Genomic DNA, 20,272 nt, shown 5'->3' with positions numbered 1-20,272 from the left:
TTTATCAAGTTATCTAGGGTTTAGTGTTTCGTAAGATTGCTTGCTTTAGATACTATTAATTAACCCTAATTGATAACTGTAAGGAAATCAATATAACTGATTGTTTAATAATCTAATAATTATTCTTTAGGATTTTACTTGATGCGATTGAGGGTCCTTTAGGGTTTGTTAGATGAATATATTTAGAAATCAGTTTCCATATCATATTATTTGTCCATTGCTTGATGATTGTTGATGCATGGGATTCTTACCTAGGTATATTCCTTCTCTGATTGGTTTCGATCTTGTGTTTTATTGCTTATTTCTAGTTTACTCGTTCATTTAAGTTCTTTCTTTAATATTTGTTTAAAAACCCCCTTAAAACATTTATAATAAATAATCGTGTCGTAAGTCGAGTCTAATTAGCTAATTAACGTTATTTATAGAGTCCCGTAGGTTTGATATTCCGGACTTACTTAGCTTTAGTACAATTGACCGGTTCACTTGTCGGTGTTTTGTGTAGTTGAGTCCTAAGTCTAGTTTTTATTACTTATTTAGTTTAGTTAATATTTAATTGACTGTTTTAAGCACATCAAGTTTTTGGCGCCGTTGCCGGGGACTCTTGGCAATTGCGTTATTTAGTTTTACTTGACTTATTTGCTATATACGTGCTATTTGTTTTATTTTCATTTGAGTCGTAGGAGTCTAATTAAATTTTAGTTTAATTTAGTTTTAGTTTTTATTTTTAGTCTACTCACTTAGTCCGTTGCGTCTTTAAGGTTTATGCCACATCTTCATTCGCAAGGACCACCATTGGATTATCTGGATTTTTCTCCGTTGAAGACCGTGGCTAGCTCGTCAGTAGAGAAACAACCGTCAGAACCCACGTCTACACCAAATTCATCACCAACCAGTTCACCGCCTGAAATTCCGAGAAATCAAGATCAAATGGCCGATGACAGAACAATTGCTGCTCAAGCCTTCGATGGCTTAACTGAAACCAGTCATGCATCGTCGTTCCCGCAATCAACAATCCCCACTCGTGGCAGATTCCGTCATACGTCATGAACAACATCGTTCAAACTAATCAGTTCATGGGGCGCGATGACGAGGATGCACCGGCTCACATTAACCGACTTTACCGCGTTCTTAAAACTTTAAATTTACAAGGTGCTACCGAAGATGCTATTTTCTTACATATGTTTCCGTTTTCACTTGCAGGTAAAGCAGATACTTGGCTTGACACGCAGCCACCTGGCACGTTCACCACTTGGGAAGCACTACGTTCTGCATTTATCAAGAAACACTTTCCACCGGCTAAAGCAACTATTCTTCGCGATCAGATTCACTCATTTCACATGGAGCCGGGGGAGCAATATTGTCATGCTTGGGAGCGCTTTTAGAACATGTTAGCCCGTTGCTCACAGAATGGTCTCACACCATGGGCTCTCGTGGAAAATTTTTACAATGGGTTGAACTACGATACCCAAGTTCGGTTCGACACGGCCGCGGGAGGAAGTTTACTGGCAAAGAAGAATGTCACCGAATGTAAAGAGATGTTTGAGATCTTTGCTCAATCCAATTATGCCAAAGAGCCACATCGCGGGAATCCCACTCCCGTCACTAGTACATCATCGTCCGCTCGAGGTGTACACCAGGTTAATCTAGATACTAGTGTGGCTGCTGCTTTGGAATCACTAACTAGAGAGGTTAAGGAGCTGAATGCCAAGGTGGACAGTTGTGAGTTTTGTAGAGGTGGACATGGTACGTTGGAGTGCCCGGTGATGAATCAAAAGGTCGATTTTGTTGCTGGTCAGAATAGGTTTCCCAACAATTATAACAACAATCAGAGTTGGAACACCTACAAGAACCCGAATCAGAATAATGCTAATTGGCGTCCGTCGGGTGCCCCACCTGGATATCAAAATTCTTATGCTCCAAGACAAGGCCAGTATTTTAATAATAATAAAACTGATGGTACTAATGTTCAAAATAATGTGCAGGATTCGAACGGTGGAATCGGGCATTTGGAAGAGATGATGAAGCTAATCTTGGAGAGAGATCAAGTTAAAGTGTGGCTAAAGGTTTCGACCAGCTGTGTACATGTATGTTTTTTAGTCACACGACCAAACATATGTGGCTAAAGCTCTGAACATGTGTGACTAAGGTTCAGAACATGTGTGTTTTTGTCACATGAACCAAACATGTGTGGCTAAAAGTTCTAGCATGTGTGTTTTTTTGTCACACAAATAAAAGTTGTGTGGGTGAAACTATGATTGGTGACCTTTAGCCACACATTTAATCTGAAGTGTGGCAAACCGATTTCAGCACATGTGTGGCTAAAGCCTTTTTTTCACGTAGTGTGGTGTGAGTGGAAGTGGTGCTGGAGTTGGTGTTAGTGAAGCAGTAGTGGTCACTTGTATAATCGTTGAGACCGCTGTTGTCTCTCATATGAGTGTTGAGACTGTTCTCGTGATTTCTCCAGACGTTGGATCAACTAGCGCTGGAAACGAGGATGAAATGGTGGTTAAATAGGACGATGATGAAGATATTGAGAATGAAGATGACAAGAAGGATGATGGTGAGGGTGATGATCCTCATGACAGTTTCGATGAACCGCACAATGGCGGTAATGGCGGTGGAAATGGTGATGGTGGTGTTGGTTGCGGTAATGGAACGAGTCAGCCACATGATGACTTGCCAAAGGATGCTATCACTGAAGATCCCGCAAAGAACAAAAAAGGATGCTTATGCTGAACTATTGGAATAAATTGCCTCTATTTTTAATGTTGCTACATCTGCAGGTACCCAAACTCCAGCTCAAGACGCTGTTGAGGATGACGAATAAATTACTCACTGAACCCGGACACTCCGGTCAGTGATGATCGAGCGGATCAAGCTCAGGAGCCAGCGACGGTGATGGCTCTTTCAGCAACATGTGGTGAATCTTCTCAACAGTCGAGAAGAAGAATTAAGAAAAAGACACTACATCACCATAGTTGCAAGTCTCCGAGACCGTCTCTATCCTTATCATGATGACTCCCCGATCCTCTACTGCAAATGGCATGCATCTAGCAAGACATGGGCTATCCGTTGTGCCAAATGCCAATAGGGATTTGACCTACATGTACTACACTGATATGCATACATTGTCTGAGCTCGACATGAATTACTTCAGATGATTCGTAGGTCAGGGCGCGGATGATGAGGAATTGAGGGGCTGGTTTATGAGATTCTTGAGTAGAGAGTGGAAGAACGACTACCTTAACTTCAATCTCAACAAAGGTAAGTCGTACTGTCACCCAACTGAGATTGATCCGGTCTTAGGAAATAAAAGAAAGGCTTGGAGGTACAAGACTCACAAGGATGGGCGACCCATTTACCATGGAGAATCGTTTCTGCCCAACTTGTTTCATGACTTTATTTATTGTGAATTTGAAATCAAAACGGGGGGAAGTGATTATTCACTGCAAACGAATGCACTTTCTTCGTTTCTTCGATGAGTACGAGCTGACTGCCCTTAGCAAAGAAGACTTGATGAAGCTGTACAACTCTCCATTAGCCACGCTCGAAGATGTTCTTCGAGACAACGCGAACGTGATAGTTAAGAAGTTCAACAGGTTTGTTCAGTTCCTTGTTGACAATCAACTATATGAAAACGATGAAGGCTTCGACTATGAAATCGACTGAAGACAGAAGCCAAAAGATCAAATACTAAAGGCTAGAGGGAGATTTTAGGGCCCCTTTTTGTATATTAGTCTTTTGTATATGTTTGATCTATTTACAATGTGTTTTATTAGCTTGTCGGTTTGTTTATTGTATGTTTGTGCCTGAGGCCATGTATTTAGACCCCATATTGCTGATATAATGAAAGCCTAGTATGGTATGCCTTCACTTATATAAGGTGAAACATGCACATGCTAAAACTAATCTTTTGCAAAATTCAATCTTAACCTCTCACCAACTCTCTCCATACTCTCCCTTCCTTTCTATTTCGGGTTAGAAAATAACACCAACAAGATCCTTGGTTGACTACATGTGATTTCCGCTAGTTTGCATTTAGATATTGATTAAAAAATTAGTTGTTTGATTCACTAAAAGTACCTACACGTTTAGATGTGTGTGTATCGCATTTCATTGGTACTGCTTTTACGTACTGAGTTTTCATAATAGTTGGTATTATTTTTAATTATTTTATTGGATGTCATTTCCACCAATGATCATCTCTTTGTAATATCCATTGCTGTAAATTCTATTATAACCGACTTCATTTTGTAGATCGTCTACATTTTTATCCTCTTGAAACTTGCAATTCTAATATTTGCTAACTAATATCAAAATGAGTGTAAGCACGGAGAAACCAGTCCGCCAACTAATTAACTAATGCCCTTTCAATTTGACATTAATTAATCATTATTATATATCTATTCAAATAGATCATTTTATCTTTGAGGGACTTTTATCGCAAGCAAAAAGTACGTTCCCTGGTCATGAGGGAATTATGCATGAGACAACCAGACAGGAAGTAAACTTTGATGCAAAAGAGACCCATGAAGTCATAGTGATGTTAACACTTTATTGTCCTGAGAAATTACACAATCTATTGTTTAAAATTTGAACGGTTACCCTTAGCTTCTCTTCTCCCTTCTTCGCATAGTACAGCATACTCTTTTATAAATTAACAAACCCCTTCTTTCTTATATATTTGGAAAAACCAAAGTATCTAGTACGTGTGTGAAAATGATACTCAATTGAGCAGGAACAAATACCATCATTATTAAATATCACACCTTTGATAGGTGATTTTTAAATAATAAGAGGTATATATATAGTGTTTGGATCAAATACAAATGAAATTAACGTACTAAATTAACGTGAGAATCAAGTAGAGTAATTTTATATACAAGTAGAGTAATTATCATAGAGTAATTACATAATTACTCTATGATATATTTACATAATTACTCTAGTTGTATATATAATTACTCTACTTGATTCTCACGTTTAACACGTTAATTTCATTTGTATGTTAACATTCCCCTATATATATGTGTGTGTATGTATTTTTCCTTTAAGTTATTAAGTGTTGAAATTATTGATGAAATTTCTATAAGTTAAAAACTGATAGGAAAATATTTTTTAAGATGTTTTTATATATCGTCAATAGAAACTCGATTTTTAGATATCATGAAAATATTTTCAAACATAACTACGTGGAGAATCAATGTATTGCTAAAAGACTATTTTATGGAGTAATTGCTAAGCATATATAGTTAAATCATTGTGGAGAATCAATCATGCATGTATACTAAAGCGAAAAACAAAGGCTCTCTATTTAATTGAAGTTTAATGCATGTGTAAGTGAAATGATATATTTCTTTTATCACGTGACTCTTTTAATATTTTGTATATATATTTTAAGATCTTTCCACGCTATATTTTGATTAAAAAAACAAAATTTATTTATTTTTTCATAAAATAATGTTTGTCTTAATATCAACCTTTACCCTACACCCTAGAAAATAAAAAAGATTCTGTCATGTCTCTTACCAAAGTAGCAACAAAATGGCAAATGTGTTACAGTAACAAACTTATTCTTCTCTCTATAAACCATAAGAATAAACTTGTAATTGGCAGTTTAGCACTATATATAAATAGTTCATATAGCACATGAACTATGTAATGAGTGTATATAATTTCTAGAAAATTAATAATCATTTTGAGATCATGCACACGAGAAATATAGAGATAATAAAATGACCGAGTTGTTTATAGATGAATTTTCGGAGACAGCATGCTTAAACGGCAGCAATAAGCATGATAATAAGGTTCTTTTAATTTTATAAAAATTATATCTTAAATGCTATTATAAGTGTATCTGAAAATTTCACCAAATTTGTATAGGTTAATTCTAGGGCACCAGCGGCCAACGTCCAAAGGACCAACACCTCAGCTTTTCCCGGTAAAAACTTGGGCAAACAAGATATCGTCATGACCTGCAGGCCCACCTCTCTTCTTTCCTCACATCGCTTGTCCTATGCTCCCACAAACGTTTTGTGGTATGACCTGCCATGATCCTCTCTCTTCCATGTCAAAGTTTTTGAGGGCCAACTAACCGTCTTGATGATATCATATATTATTTTATAATTGTGTTACTAACATATTTAAAAGATATTAATTTGACTAGGTTTCCTTTGTAATTATCTCTATTATACTCATGTATATAGTTGATCATGGTTGTGGCGACAGGAGCTGCGACTGTGGCGGTACAAATTGAAGAGTGACCATGGTCAGACAATGCAGCTAGGCATGAGAAAAGTAAAGAAAAACATAACACTCCATATGTGTGTATAGTCCCAAGTCTTTGATGTCATGTAAAGTAGTGAAAACCCCGTAAAACATTATGTGTATATAATTGATCAAATATACATAAACGTACTATGAACAATAAAAATACCTACTAAAATTAATAATAATAGTAATAAAAACTACTGTAATTCTTTTAAATAATCATCGGGCAACAATACAAACATTTGAAGTAACATTTGACCTAAATGAATAACTTAAATCAACACATTTATAATAAATGTGATAACGAAGTTACCTTGCATGGCAACAGTTGATGTACAGCATAAAGAGCTACTTTTCCTTTTCGTTGTCTGTTTCTTTTGTTTCTCTAAAGCGCTTTAGGTTATACCCGTAATATATTACTTGTTATACTAAAGGTATACTAGAAGCATTCATAACTTTCATAAATCTCAATCCAGAACCAATAAAATGGAAAACTGGGTTCAGGTTCACAACTGAATTGAAAACAAATCTAAAAGCAAAAAATTAGCAGAAAAAAGAACTAAAAGTACACCATATATAAATGGTGTGTAAGTTGTTCATCTTTATCATCCAAACTAGCTAATTACCCTGCCACGGAATTTGGTTCTGATTGTGGTTCGGATTCATCTGACTCATATGATCAAGACCAGCCATGTTGAGAAAATGTTGATCAGGATTCGGAAATCCTCGAAGACCCAAGAAATCTCTCGTTAACTCGTCTTTCCCACTCGCACCGTCTTTTCGGGACTTTAACATTGTTTGGGTGGAACCTTGTGGTTGTGAGAAAACCTGGTCTTGGTAACCACTGTTATCTTTCTTGTTGAGCATGCCATTCAAGATATCATGGATGTTAGTTGACCCTACACTGGCGGAATTCAATGAATTTGGATGAAGAAGCAGCTGGTCCTGCATGCTACCAGTGGTCATGACATTAGCAAAGCCACTACTTGCTTCCAACATCACGTGATGATGATTATTATGATCACTTCCAGACAAATTGGATAGTCCAGAAAGATGAGATGATAGTAGAGGTGCACACATGTGATCATGATGTAGGGTTTGGTGGGACCCATTAATAATAATTGATGTGGGATTAATAGCAGTTGAAGGAGGATGAGGTGGTGTTGGATTGCTCATTGTAACACCCATTTGAGCTGCTTTTTGGAGCAAAGCAGTGGCAGACATGTGACAAGGAGAAGGAAGATGGAGGTTATTAGGATTAGGGTTTTTTGGTTGTTGTTGATGATGATCTAACCGTGATGGTAATTGATGATTATGATGTGGAGTACTGGAACCGATGTTGAAGCTGAGTTGTGGGTGTTGCAGGAGATGTTGTGGTTCGGCTTTGGGCGGGAAATTGATCTGTAAATGAAGAGGAAGGTGGTGGTTTAAGGTTGATGATGAAGATCTTCCAGTTTCTTCTGCTAAGGCATCACAGAAAGCTCTGTGAGTGTTGAAACTATCCCTCCTGTGGTAAGAGAGAAGACAAAGAAATTATATGAGTAACCAATCATTATACTTTTTTAATGTATAAACATAACTTTTTTCTAGACCTAATATTTTTTTTAACCATGAGAATCGTTACCAGATGACTCACGGACTCTGAAAATACCCTTTCAAGATCATCCGCAATTAATGCTAGAACTCGTATTCTCATATGCAGACCTAGTTATTATGTCTTATGAACTTTTCATACATTTTTTAACAAACACATGTTTACCCATAACACTACTATACCAATCATTCTCACATGCGACCTTCTTTTAATATTAAATAATATATATTTGAGACAAAAGAAAACTTAAATAAGCTACGGATGATGCATCTAGCCAAGAATGGCGCTCCAAGGGCAGCGCACCCTCAATGCCGCCCTTCTTACATGTGGTTGCCATATAGGCTAAGGATGGGGGTAAGAGACAAGTGTTGGAGGCCGTCTAAACAATGGAATGACATAAATCTTAGATTCAATGGCATACAACCTTTAAGATATTATTATAAAAAACTAGTGGGCGTTATCGCAACACCACTCCTTCAATTCTAGGTCTAATATTAGCAATTGTGGTCTAATATTAGCAATTGTGATGTAAGGAATGTATGCTTTTGAAACTTTAAATACCATCTTATTAATATGCCATTACGAGGACAATGCAATTGACACAAAACTGAATGGCCATTTTGTTTTCAGTTAGCAACTTAAGAAGATAATCATATGAAATACAAACCCGCCGGCATAAGTTATTTAATTAGATAATAGTCTAATGATGTATAAATACATATATTGGACCTAATACTCTTTAGTGATAGTTGTTCTTGTTGAAACCGAATGAATGATATTATACTATCATTCTTCACATGTATACTAGCTACCCCACAGCTCACATGTGTGTGGTCTTGTCACCCGTATAATAAACTTACATGTGAACATTGAGGATATGATTGTACATGAGAAGATATACTACTTCATGATGACTATGCATTGTTAATCAACTAGTTTAGTTTGAATTTAAGGTATACGTTACATGCTGCACACTAACTTTTAATCTCGTGAAAAGGATATAGGGAAAATGCTGTAACAAAATTAAAGATGATTACAAGATAAATTATTCTTTATGTCTTCTACTGTGCCCCTTGTGAACTTCTTGCAGCTTTATTTTATGCCTAATTCTTACATTGACTATATTACAAAAAGTTTTATATATAATAAAGAATATGTAATTTGATGTTGTTTAGTACTGAATTAAGTAGTGACATCAAATTATGCTATTACCTTGAAAAAAGGGTACCGCAATCACATCTATATTCTCGTGTGCCACAAATCTTGGAATGAGCTTTCCAGTCAGATTGAACCGCGTAACGTTTCGAACACTTTTCGCATTTCCATTTCTTCTCACCGTGCTTTCTCGAGAAGTGCTTCTTGATACCAGTAAGATCTCCGAGAGCTCTTGAGGGATCATGGTGCACACAACTTGGCTCGGGACACACGTACACCTTCTTTCTAACTATCTCTAGTTTTGATTTTTGCTTAAGTTTCCATGGTAAATTATGTCCTCTTCTGTGTAGTTGTAGATTCTGGTCTCTTTGAAACCCTTTGTTGCAAATCTCACACATGAATCTGTTTGTGGCCATTAGTGATTTTGGAGACAAAGCTATCACCTCAGCTTCTGGATCTTTTCCATATACAAAAATAAAAAGAGTCAATATTTCGTTAAAGTTCACCAATTTAATTAAATAAAAATGAAAGCCATATGTAAGTAGTATGAACATACAAGCAAGAAGTAGCTAAAACAAGTAGTTAGATAACAAAAAAGTTTGCAATAATGATGTATTTAATTAATTTACCTGGATTTCCTGGAAGATTCCTCTTTTTCTTGTTTGATTGAGTTTGGTTGGTGGTACTGATTGGCACAGAACCATAGGACTGCTGTTGCATCTGTGGTGGAGGGTACATAGTACCAATTTCATTCCTGTTGCTTGATGAAAATAGGCTTGCTTCATTTGATGCAGATGTTAAATTTGACATATTGTCATCCACAAAGATGCTTTTCATATCTCTCTTATTAAATGAACAGATTTTCTTTCTTCTTTGTTCTTTGTTCTTTTCATATATTACAGATATATAGCTGATGGTAGACAGATCAACTTCTTAGCTTCCTTAAGAACCATGTCATGCATACAGATCTAGAAAAAACAAGAAACCCTAAAGGAATAAGAAAAGAACAAGGCATATATATGATTGATTAGAAGCTAGAGCTTTGTTTCTCTTTCTCTTTCAGTTTAGCTTACAAAAGGTTGATGAATAATCAAAGAATAAGTTGGATAGATGTAACCAAAATTAAAAAAGTGAAAAAAGCTCAAACCTGACAGTTTGTAAACTTCTTCTCCAAGAGAGTTTAGACTTTGAAGAGGTAGGTCCCAGCAGAGCCCAGTTGAACCCGCAAGACTCACCTTGAAAAGGGACGTCTGCGCAGTTGAACCCGCAAGACTCCTTAACGGACGTCTGCGTGGTTGAACCCGCAAGACTTAACTTAAAGGGACGTCGGCGCCGAGACCAACTGGATCCGCAGGACCCACCATGCTCAGAGACGTGACGTCCTTACGCGCAGTACGCAAGCTGTTCCCGCAGGAAAAGCCTCCCAATGGTGAAGTACTCTGCCTGTTCCCGCAGCTGCGGATACAAGCCATCAGGGAAGGATACCTGCGCAGCAAAGCTACACGCACAAGGCACTTAACTCTCATAATAATTCAGTAATGTCACCTGAAGAAGGAATGAGCAAAGCCGGGAACTCTCCCGCACAAAGCCGAGAGAACTCCCGCCCAAATGAGCCAGTCCGTACGATACTGTAGGATCTTTTGTACTGTACCTGACGAGGTATGGACAAAAGATCTGACCAAGGATACGGCAGCTCACTGACAACGGTATGACGAGCAGCACGCTCTTGTACTGTATTTCACTATTAGCCGCTGCCTACTCACCAACCTGTCGGAGGACGTGCATAGCCTGCAGTTGGTGGAACAGGAACAGTACACAGCCGGCCTGGTCACTATCAGCCGCTGCCTACCCACCAACTAACAGCATGGCATGTGCATAGCCCACAGTTGGTAGAACAGGAACACTATTCAGCCGGCTGTACCTTCTTGGAAACCTACCTTCGGCTATAAATACTCCAACACCTTGGAATGGTATATTATCTTATCTCATCTCTGATCTCATATCTGATACCTGATATCTGCTCTAGTCATTCTCTTAATATACACTTATATTCAAGAGCAATCTAGTCTGATTCTCACGCTGGAGGGTGGTCACAAGGAGGTACCCCCCCTTCTCAGTGACGAGCTCACGGTGTCTGTTTTGCAGGTTATCAGAAGAACCATCTTTGCCGGATCTAACCCCTCGTGGGAAACATCTATTTAACCCCCAGATTATCCGTAATCTGCCCGGGGTCGATTAGTGTTTCTTCATTGGCGCCATCCGTGCATAAAAGCTAGAACTTATTCTTTTTTCAGTTTTTCAAACTTCTGGAAAGATGGTTAAAGAAACCCGGTAACCACAACCCCAGCTACTGGGGGGAATACCGGCGACTACACAGTTTTTACGAACACTACCCCGGTTACCCAAGCCGGGGCAAGTGCAGTAAATTTTACGAACACTACCCCAATTACCCGAGTTGGGGCAAGTGCAGTAAATAATCGCTCACTGGGATTCACCGATACCCAGTTAGAGAGACAGCGAACGAGGCTCCCCCGCCAAACATTCGATGAAGTTAAAGCGTGGGCGGAAGCACGTCAAAAAGAATTCCAAGCTGAGTTGGATGAACGCTTACGTTCACTCCAACAGGCTGATGAATTCGTAGAGTACTCGGACGATGATTCGGAGGAATCCGATAGTGACGCAAACCCTCGTCATAGGGCAAAAGGGAAGCGTAAAGAAACGGACTCCCAACCGAGAAGGCATTTTGGAGAAACCTTCAAACCAAAAAACGCGGGTGGAAACCCACGTGACTTCTCCAAAGCATTTAGACCAACTGCGGCAAATGCGGGAACGTCCAAATTTGCAAGGGACATTGCGGAAGCAATCGCCCCGAAAAGTGCCAAACAGATGTCCAACATCGGCACTTAAGATGGTATATCTGATCCAGACGATCATTTGAACAGATTCATAGCGGGGGCAACCGTCAGTAATTGGACGGAACCTACGTGGTGTTATATGTTCCAACTGTCGCTTGTTGGGCCAGCTAGAGCGTGGTTCGATCGTCTACCGGTCAACCACATCTACGATTGGGCAGACTTCCAACAGAAGTTTAGCCAACACTTCAGCCAACAAACAAAGTATACCGAAGAGCAATGGACAATCCTCAATTGCATTCGAGAAAAAGATGAATCTTTGCCAGACTTCATCACTCGCTTCAACTCAAAGAAGCTAAGTCTGGGTAATATTAGCGAAGATCTTGTTCGCGCTGCTTTCATCCAGGGCGCGAACGACCCAGAGCTCATCCGCACATTAACGGGTAGAGATGGCATGCCATCCACATGTGATGCTATCATGACAGCAGCTAAACGCTTTACGGAAACGGAGAAGCAACTGGGTAGAGATCTCCCCCAGAGCACAAACCACTACACCCAGAAAACAAGAGAAGACAACGTCCTTGCCGCCCGACTAAACAAAAAGCGGAGGCTAGGCATTTGGCAGTCAAGGGTAAACTTTGACACCTCATCCGGCTTGCAACATCGGTTGGGCGGAAGGGATAACGTACAGTCGAACCAGAACTCCAGATGGACGCCACTCACCAAAAGCGTCACCGAGATATTCGCCACTGAGGAGCTCCCATGGCCAAAGGCTCCAATAATCCAACATCGTCACAATGCTGATCGGAGCAAATACTGTGACTTTCACAGGACAAAAGGCCACAACACTGAAGAATGCACAGACGTAAAGGACATCGTCGAAGCATTTGTCAGAGATGGGATGCTCGCGCACCTCGTGGCGTAACGAACGCTGAGCAGGCTGATGCGTGTAGAACCCCAGTTGGGGAAAACACGAATAAACTTGCAGCTTCAATGTTGGAGACTACATACTGCGTAAACAACGAGATCCCGAACCAGGTGCATATCGGCTCGATGGCACTCCCATCCCAACAACATGGAAGAGAGCTCAATTACACAGTTTGCATGTAGATCAATTCCAAACTTGTAAAGAAAAGGCCCAGAGCCACTTCTAATGGAAATGATTCTTCTTAGAACATTGATGCTGATAATCTTACATTTATACTTATGAACTTTCCACACTGATATGCCGGTCTTAACCGCATACATAAGTGGGAAAGAAGTCGTTACTTGTGGAAGGCGGCAAAACCCGCATAAACACAAAAAACGACAAACCTTCACGCAGGTCAGTCATAGGTAAAGTTTGGTGATCCCACTAAGTGAAAGTGCCGGTCCTAACCGCACTAATCACGATAAACTGAACTAACCTATTGACAACCGCGCGTCGAACGGTTAATTTATTCAACACTGATGCCGGTTTTCACCGCATAAATAAGTATAAAGAAATTGTTGCTTGTGGAAGGCGGCAAAACCCGCATAAACACAAAAAACGACAAACCTTCACGCAGGTCAGTCATAGGTAAAGTTTGGTGATCCCACTAAGTGAAAGTGCCGGTCCTAACCGCACAAATCATGATAAACTGAACTAACCTATTGACAACCGCGCGTCGAACGGTTAATTTATTCAACACTGATGCCGGTTTTCACCGCATAAATAAGTATAAAGAAATTGTTGCTTGTGGAAGGCGGCAAAACCCGCATAAACACAAAAAACGACAAACCTTCACGCAGGTCAGTCATATGTAAAGTTTGGTGATCCCACTAAATGAAAGTGCCGGTCCTAACCGCACAAATCATGATAGAAGAAACCGAACTAACCTATTGACAACCACGCGTCGAACGGTTAACTTATTCAAAATACTTAGATAACAGAAGGATGAGGAAAACCTACGCGCAGGTCAGATGTAGGTAAAGGTTAGCCATCCTACTAAGTGCAAGTAACGGTCTTACCCGCACAATCACGAACGAGGAAGCAAAACTTCAACCTATTATCTACCACGTTCAAAGGTTAACTTATTCTAAACACTTAGAAAATTTCAAAGGAAAAGATGAGGAAAACTTCCGCGCAGGTCAGATATAGGTAAAGTTTAGCCATCCTACCGAGTGCAAGTGACGGTCTTATCCGCACAATCACGAAAAAGGACGCAAAACTTTAACTTATTATCTGCCACGTTGAAAAGTTAACTTATCTAAGTACTAAAGAAATTGCTAAGTTAAATCAAAATATGCGTGAAATAAGCAAGGCAAGGCATTAGCAAATAATCTTTATTCCATCGAAATTCAAATATTACAAAGATTGCTGGGTACATACCCGCATACAAAAGAAGCTATACAAAAATAAAAATCTACTCTAATGGTGGAAAGGGATCTTCAGGATCAAGCTTCAGGACCACTTCCACTTGGACCCGCACCATCAGTAGAGTGTGGCGGTTCAAGGAAAGCTTTAAGGATAGCTAGCCCATCATCAGCAGCAGCAACTTCGTTCACCTTCTCCACCACCGGATGCGGGAAGGCGGCATACTGATTCACTGCTTGGTCATATACAGCTTCAATATCTACATCATACAAAGGGAAGTTGGAAGGCGGGATGCCCTTCTCAACGAACCCTAGACCAAGCAGGAAGCCGGCCTTTTCCCCATCCTCATGAGAAGCGTTGAGGGCTGCGCTCATAGCATCGTCATAAGATGTATCCGTAAAGACCCGATGCACAACCTACAAAAAGAAAATGTGTCAAAACCTTTTCTGAGTACAAAGAAAAGCGTAAAGACATTATGAAATTAAGCTTACCTGCGACAACGCTTCTCGTAGAAGCCATTCCTTGGCAACCAGAGCCTCCTGGAGGGCGGCTTGAGCTTGGTTACGGGCGCGTTCGGCTTCACTTTTGTTAAGGTTGGCGAGCAACACTTCCTTAGCAGCAGCCTCTTCAACGCCCTTTAGCTTCCGCTCAGTATGGTCAAGCACGCCCCTCTGGTCCAAGATCTCTTGGAGCTTCTTGGCGTCTTCCATAGCCAAGGCATCATGAGCCTGCTGGAGCCTCTCTAGCTTGGCTTTAAGCTCCTCATTCTCAATGCGTAGAGGCTCGGCAATAGCTTCAGCCTTGGTGGCCCTCTCAGTTGCGTTCCGTTCAGTTTCCTTAGCCAGCCGAAGCTGTTCGTTAACAGCTTGGCAGCCTTGGAACGGGCCTCGAGCCGGGCCTGAACTTCAACCTCGAGGGCCTTGAAAGCCTTCTCCTTTTCCGCAGCCACTGCGGTAAGCCTCTTGTTCTCTTCCCGGACAGCCCGCGCCTGAGCTACTTCTTGGATACGAGCTGCTTTTAACTTGTCGTTTTCACGACAAAGCAGCTCGACGCGCGGCTGCATCCGGGCCAGGAGAATCCGAAGCTCATTGGTTAGCCTAACCTCCTGGTAGCTAGCCATTGCTTCCCCCAACGCACCACTGGGAGCTGCGTGACGAGCCCATTCCACGCACTCAACAGGCGTGCGAAGGGTTGTTCCTCGGCGGATGTTCCATCGTGGAACATACACTTCATTGGAATCCGACACTGGAAAAGCAAAAAGCAGTTAGGAAAAGATGATATATAAATATATATATATATATATATATATATATATATATATATATATAAAATAAAGGCCAAAATAACCCTACGCACCTGTAGGGTCGACGATAGGCCTGTAGCCACCAAACCCATCACCTGAACCTAACGGATATCCATCCAAAAGATCAGGCAAATGGGAAGGAGGAAGAGGTTGGCGAGAAGCCCCAAACATACCTGAAGGATCGGCCGTAGTTGCCGACGATGGAGGAGGCATGGTGGAGGCCGCCGCGGTAGAAACCAACGGAGGTGAACTCACCGGAGGTGAACTCACAACCGTGGTCGCCGCTGCGGAAGAGCCCGCAGAAATAGTCACCGCCGGCTCAGTGAAAGATTCAGTAAATATGGCACTGACAGCCGACGGAGAGGTCATCACAGTTGGAACAGTTGGCTCAACTGGGTGAGCAACTGAACCAACTGAAGCAGGCGACCCAGGCGCCTCAGGTAGGTTGACCAAGCCTACCGTCATGGGTCCGGAGGTGCTCCTCCCCGCTCCACCATGGAATGCGGTAGCATCCACGCCTGCACGAAGACAAGATATATAATAAGTATAATGGCGAAAAGATATGAAGTTAAAAGTAAAGGAAATTTGTACTTACGGGTTTTCTTGAGCCTAAAGGTGCGAACAGGGGGGACGAACCCGATGGAGCCGGCCTCTTCACGCCGCTCACCGTCGTCGTCCTGGGCTGCTCGGAGGTGACAGTTGTCTCAGCCTCCGGAGCAGTGGTCTTATCACCACCAGGGTTCCCCGCCACCTCCTCGCTTTCGATCTCTGAATCAGACCGATGCACCGGATCGGCAGTGGAGGCAACCTTCGCCTTCCCCTTCCCGCCGGCAGCCTTCTTCTTCCGCACCAACGGAGGACCATCTACGGATTCCTCATCAGAAGATGACAAGATTAGAGGAATTCCAGCAGAGGTTTCAGCATTGAGAGGTCGAGGGTTGAATAACTCCTTACCTGGCCGCGTGGCGCTCAGAATGGGGTGGCCTGGCGGGTAGACCTCCACAAACCGATCCCTCGTTTGCTCCAAGATGGGCAACTCGTTCTCATCGAGATCACGAGTACCCATCCTAGCGGGACCATCAGCCTCCCGCGGCTGCAGGAGCGACTGCAAGTCGTTTCCCTCTGAAATAAAAAAAGAAACAGTTAGAAGAAAAACCTATATCAACAAAGAAGACAGAGCATACCGTAAGGGACAGAGTTCAAACCGTATTCGAGGACGATGGGAACCTGCGACGCCTCCTTCCACACCCGGCTCATCCCAAGCATCACCATCCCAGACTCCGCAAAGCGGTACACCGGAGTCTGGATCCGGGAGATCTTGGCGAACCATTCTGCCTCCTGGTAGTTGAGGGCGTGAAGGGCTAGGAGTGCTCTCCCATTCTTAAACGTCATCGCAAGGGGGACGACGCGAGCGGATATATAAAAAAACTCACGCTTCCACGACCGAAGACTGCGCTCGGTAGCGCAGATCTTCAACCCCTTGATTCGATTGACCAAGGTGTACCACCCCTGGATGCACCTCTAAGAATAGAAGGTCATCAACCGGTCAACATGGGGCTCCACGCCCAGAATGAGGCACACCCACTCAAAGTGGCGGATCTTGGCGATCGCCATCGGGTGTACCTCCGTCAAATGCACACCGTGCCTCTCCAAGACACGATATACAAACTTCGTCAATGGGAACCTGAGATTCCCATAAACGAAGAATGCAGCATACACCCCTATTTTGCCCTTGGGGGCATCGTACACCGTCTGGTGTGGCTCCGGAAACTCAGGCTCGAACGACTCGAGCATGAACTTCCGGATGATGTACTGAAAAAGCTCGGCCGGAAGAGCACACTGGCACTCGCCAGCAGTACTCTTGTCATCCTTATCGGAAGTGGACGACGGATTCTCGATGAACACGTCAGACTCCTCGGCAAAAGAAGACATGTTTGGATGTACAGAAAAACGATTTCAGAAGAATGCTCGACGGAATAGTGAGTATTCGCCGGAAATCGTTTAGAAGATGAAGAGAGAAGTGAAAGTGTGGATTACAAAGGACCCTCTCCCCCTTTATATACTCATCGCAATTAATGCGATGAATTTAATGCGGAAGAGAGAGAAATCGCAGGTGCAATGAAACTATGACACGTGGCAAAGTGCAAGCTGGCAACAGCTGTTGAAAGGACGCGTGCCATTAATTTCGCGGCCACGCGCCCGAAAAATCGCGCCCACGCTCCTGAAAAAGCGTCTGGAATGACCATGTACTGTCACGTCGCCATAACTTCCTGCACGTCCTGACACAGTCAGAAGAAACCGTCGGACGACGTTTCAACAGTTTGGACTATTCTTATCCTTTCACCAACTCTTCGAATTTCAAAATTTCAAAAAAATTCAAAAGTAAGCGGGAAAATACCCCTTACCTTGGCAGCCAAGAAACTATAAGACAGGTGCGAGTACAGTGTTAAGGCAAAACCCTTCACATACTTAGCACCGGCAGGGAATTGAAGCAAAGAATACCTCGGCAACCAAGTAACCATAAGACGGGTGCGAGTACAGTGTCAAGGCAAAACCCTTCACATACTTAGCACCCGCAGGGAATTGAAGCCAGGAATACCTTGGAAGTAAAGTAACTATAAGACGAGTGCGGGTACAGTGTCAAGGCAAAACCCTTCACATACCTAGCACTCCGCAGGAAATTGAAACCAAGAAGGATCTTCTGGGCAGTGCTTGCGGAAACGGGAATAACATCCCCGCATAGCGGGAACGTCGAGAACTAGATTGTTTGAACCTCCAAGATGGAATTGGTTGTTTAAACATAATTGATCACTTTGTTCAAAACTACCAAAACCTCATGGAGAATCTACACAAGTGGAACTCAACGCTCCTGACTTGTGAGGAGGTTACAGACCTACCCGCATCACACCCAAAAATCAAGCAGAAAAGTTGGGAATTTCTGCACGTGACATTAGGACTTCCGCGGGAAGAATCCCCATGGAAAACCTTAAAACTAAAAACCTTTTCAAAACCCCTTGTTTAAGTCCAAAAGTTCACCTCACTTATTAACAATTCATGAGAAGAACATTGGACTGGGGGGACTTGAAGAGGTAGGTCCCAGCAGAGCCCAGTTGGACCCGCAAGACTCACCTTGAAAAGGGACGTCTGCGCAGTTGAACCCGCAAGACTCCTTAACGGACGTCTGCGTGGTTGAACCCGCAAGACTTAACTTAAAGGGACGTCGGCGCCGAGACCAACTGGATCCGCAGGACCCACCTGCTCAGAGACGTGACGTCCTTACGCGCAGTACGCAAGCTGTTCCCGCAGGAAAAGCCTCCCAATGGTGAAGTACTCTGCCTGTTCCCGCAGCTGCGGATACAAGCCATCAGGGAAGGATACCTGCGCAGCAAAGCTACACGCACAAGGCACTTAACTCTCATAATAGTTCAGTAATGTCACCTGAAGAAGGAATGAGCAAAGCCGGGAACTCTCCCGCACAAAGCAGAGAGAACTCCCGCCCAAATGAGCCAGTCTGTACGATACTGTAGGATCTTTTGTACTGTACCTGACGAGGTATGGACAAAAGATCTGACCAAGGATACGACAGCTCACTGACAACGGTATGACGAGCAGCACGCTCTTGTACTGTATGTCACTATTAGCCGCTGCCTACTCACCAACCTGTCGGAGGACGTGCATTGCCTGCAGTTGGTGGAACAGGAACAGTACACAGCCGGCCTGGTCACTATCAGCCGCTGCCTACCCACCAACTACCAGCATGGCATGTGCATAGCCCACATTTGGTAGAACAGAAACACTATTCAGCCGGCTGTACCTTATTGGAAACCTACCTTTGGCTATAAATACTCCAATACCTTGGAATGGTATATTATCTTATCTCATCTCTGATCTCATTTCTGATACCTGATATCTGCTCTAGTCATTCTCTTAATATACACTTATATTCAAGAGCAATCTAGTCTGATTCTCACGCCGGAGGGTGGTCACAAGGAGGTACCCCCCCTTCTCAGTGACGAGCTCACGGTGTCTGTTTTGCAGGTTATCAGAAGAACCATCTTTGCCGGATCTAACCCCTCGTGGGAAACATCTATTTAACCCCCAGATTATCCGTAATCTGCCCGGGGTCGATTAGTGTTTCTTCAGACTTATAGCCAACTCTCCAAGATGATTCAACGCAAGAATCCACACACTTGAGTACAAATACACCAAAACAAAATACAACTCATTAAGTACAAGTAGAAAAGTTCAAGAAGAGAGAGAGAGAGAGAGAGAGAGAGAGAGAGATGTGGATGAGAATATTATTTATTGTTTTTAATAATTGATAAACTGAGTGTCTTTGTAGCTATCTCCAACCCATCAAAATAAAACCAAAAAGGCAACATGAGGAGGAGGGCAGAGGGACAATGTTTCAGACGTTACAAAACTTTGTCCTATCCTTTGTTTTCTTGTCATCTTCAGAAATATATTACCGCTTGCATGATTTATTTTGCTTTTTGGAGCATCTACTAATTAATCTTTTTGAGGGATCGAATTACTACTTTGTTTTCCCAATATATATATGTATGTATATACGTATAACTTTTTAGTCCTTCTCTCAGCAGCTTCACTAACCGTTTCTCTGTATGCATCGTTACACTTTCTATCTACCTAATCATAAGAAACATTAGTTATATAGGAAACAAAACTACCTCTGATCAAGTGAATTTAGCAAATGTAAAACTTTTATCAACATGAGAGAGTAATTACTTTATTATTTCATATCA

The 20,272-nt window shown here is 42.0% G+C and overlaps 1 protein-coding gene across 1 annotated transcript; it reads right to left on the bottom strand.

Annotated features, from left to right (window-relative positions):
- Positions 1–6,755: 6,755 nt before the first annotated feature.
- LOC143619257 (protein indeterminate-domain 7-like) lies at positions 6,756–10,201 on the bottom strand. The gene is made up of 4 exons (XM_077091227.1): positions 10,167–10,201; positions 9,649–9,929; positions 9,077–9,476; positions 6,756–7,777 (listed from the first exon to the last, which is right to left on the bottom strand). Exons 2-4 carry the CDS (start codon positions 9,854–9,856, stop codon positions 6,889–6,891), a joined length of 1,497 nt encoding a protein of 498 aa, XP_076947342.1. The 5' UTR covers positions 9,857–9,929; positions 10,167–10,201; the 3' UTR covers positions 6,756–6,888.
- Positions 10,202–20,272: the final 10,071 nt, after the last annotated feature.

Source organism: Bidens hawaiensis, unplaced genomic scaffold (genome assembly GCF_021521415.1).
Source record: "Bidens hawaiensis isolate Kalapana, Puna unplaced genomic scaffold, B.hawaiensis_p1.1 tig00000295_1, whole genome shotgun sequence".
Taxonomy (NCBI): domain Eukaryota; kingdom Viridiplantae; phylum Streptophyta; class Magnoliopsida; order Asterales; family Asteraceae; genus Bidens; species Bidens hawaiensis.
The sequence above is the reverse complement of the archived record's forward strand: the minus strand, read 5'-3'. Positions and strand labels throughout refer to the sequence as shown.

Coding starts and splice junctions, on each gene's coding strand:
- LOC143619257 (XM_077091227.1), bottom strand. CDS start 9,856: ATGAAAAGCATCTTTGTGGATGACAATATGTCAAATTTAACATCTGCA. Junction 9,477..9,648: donor GAATCTTCCAGGAAATCCAG/GTAAATTAATTA, acceptor TATATGGAAAAG/ATCCAGAAGCTGAGGTGATA. Junction 7,778..9,076: donor TGCGGTACCCTTTTTTCAAG/GTAATAGCATAA, acceptor CTCTTACCACAG/GAGGGATAGTTTCAACACTC.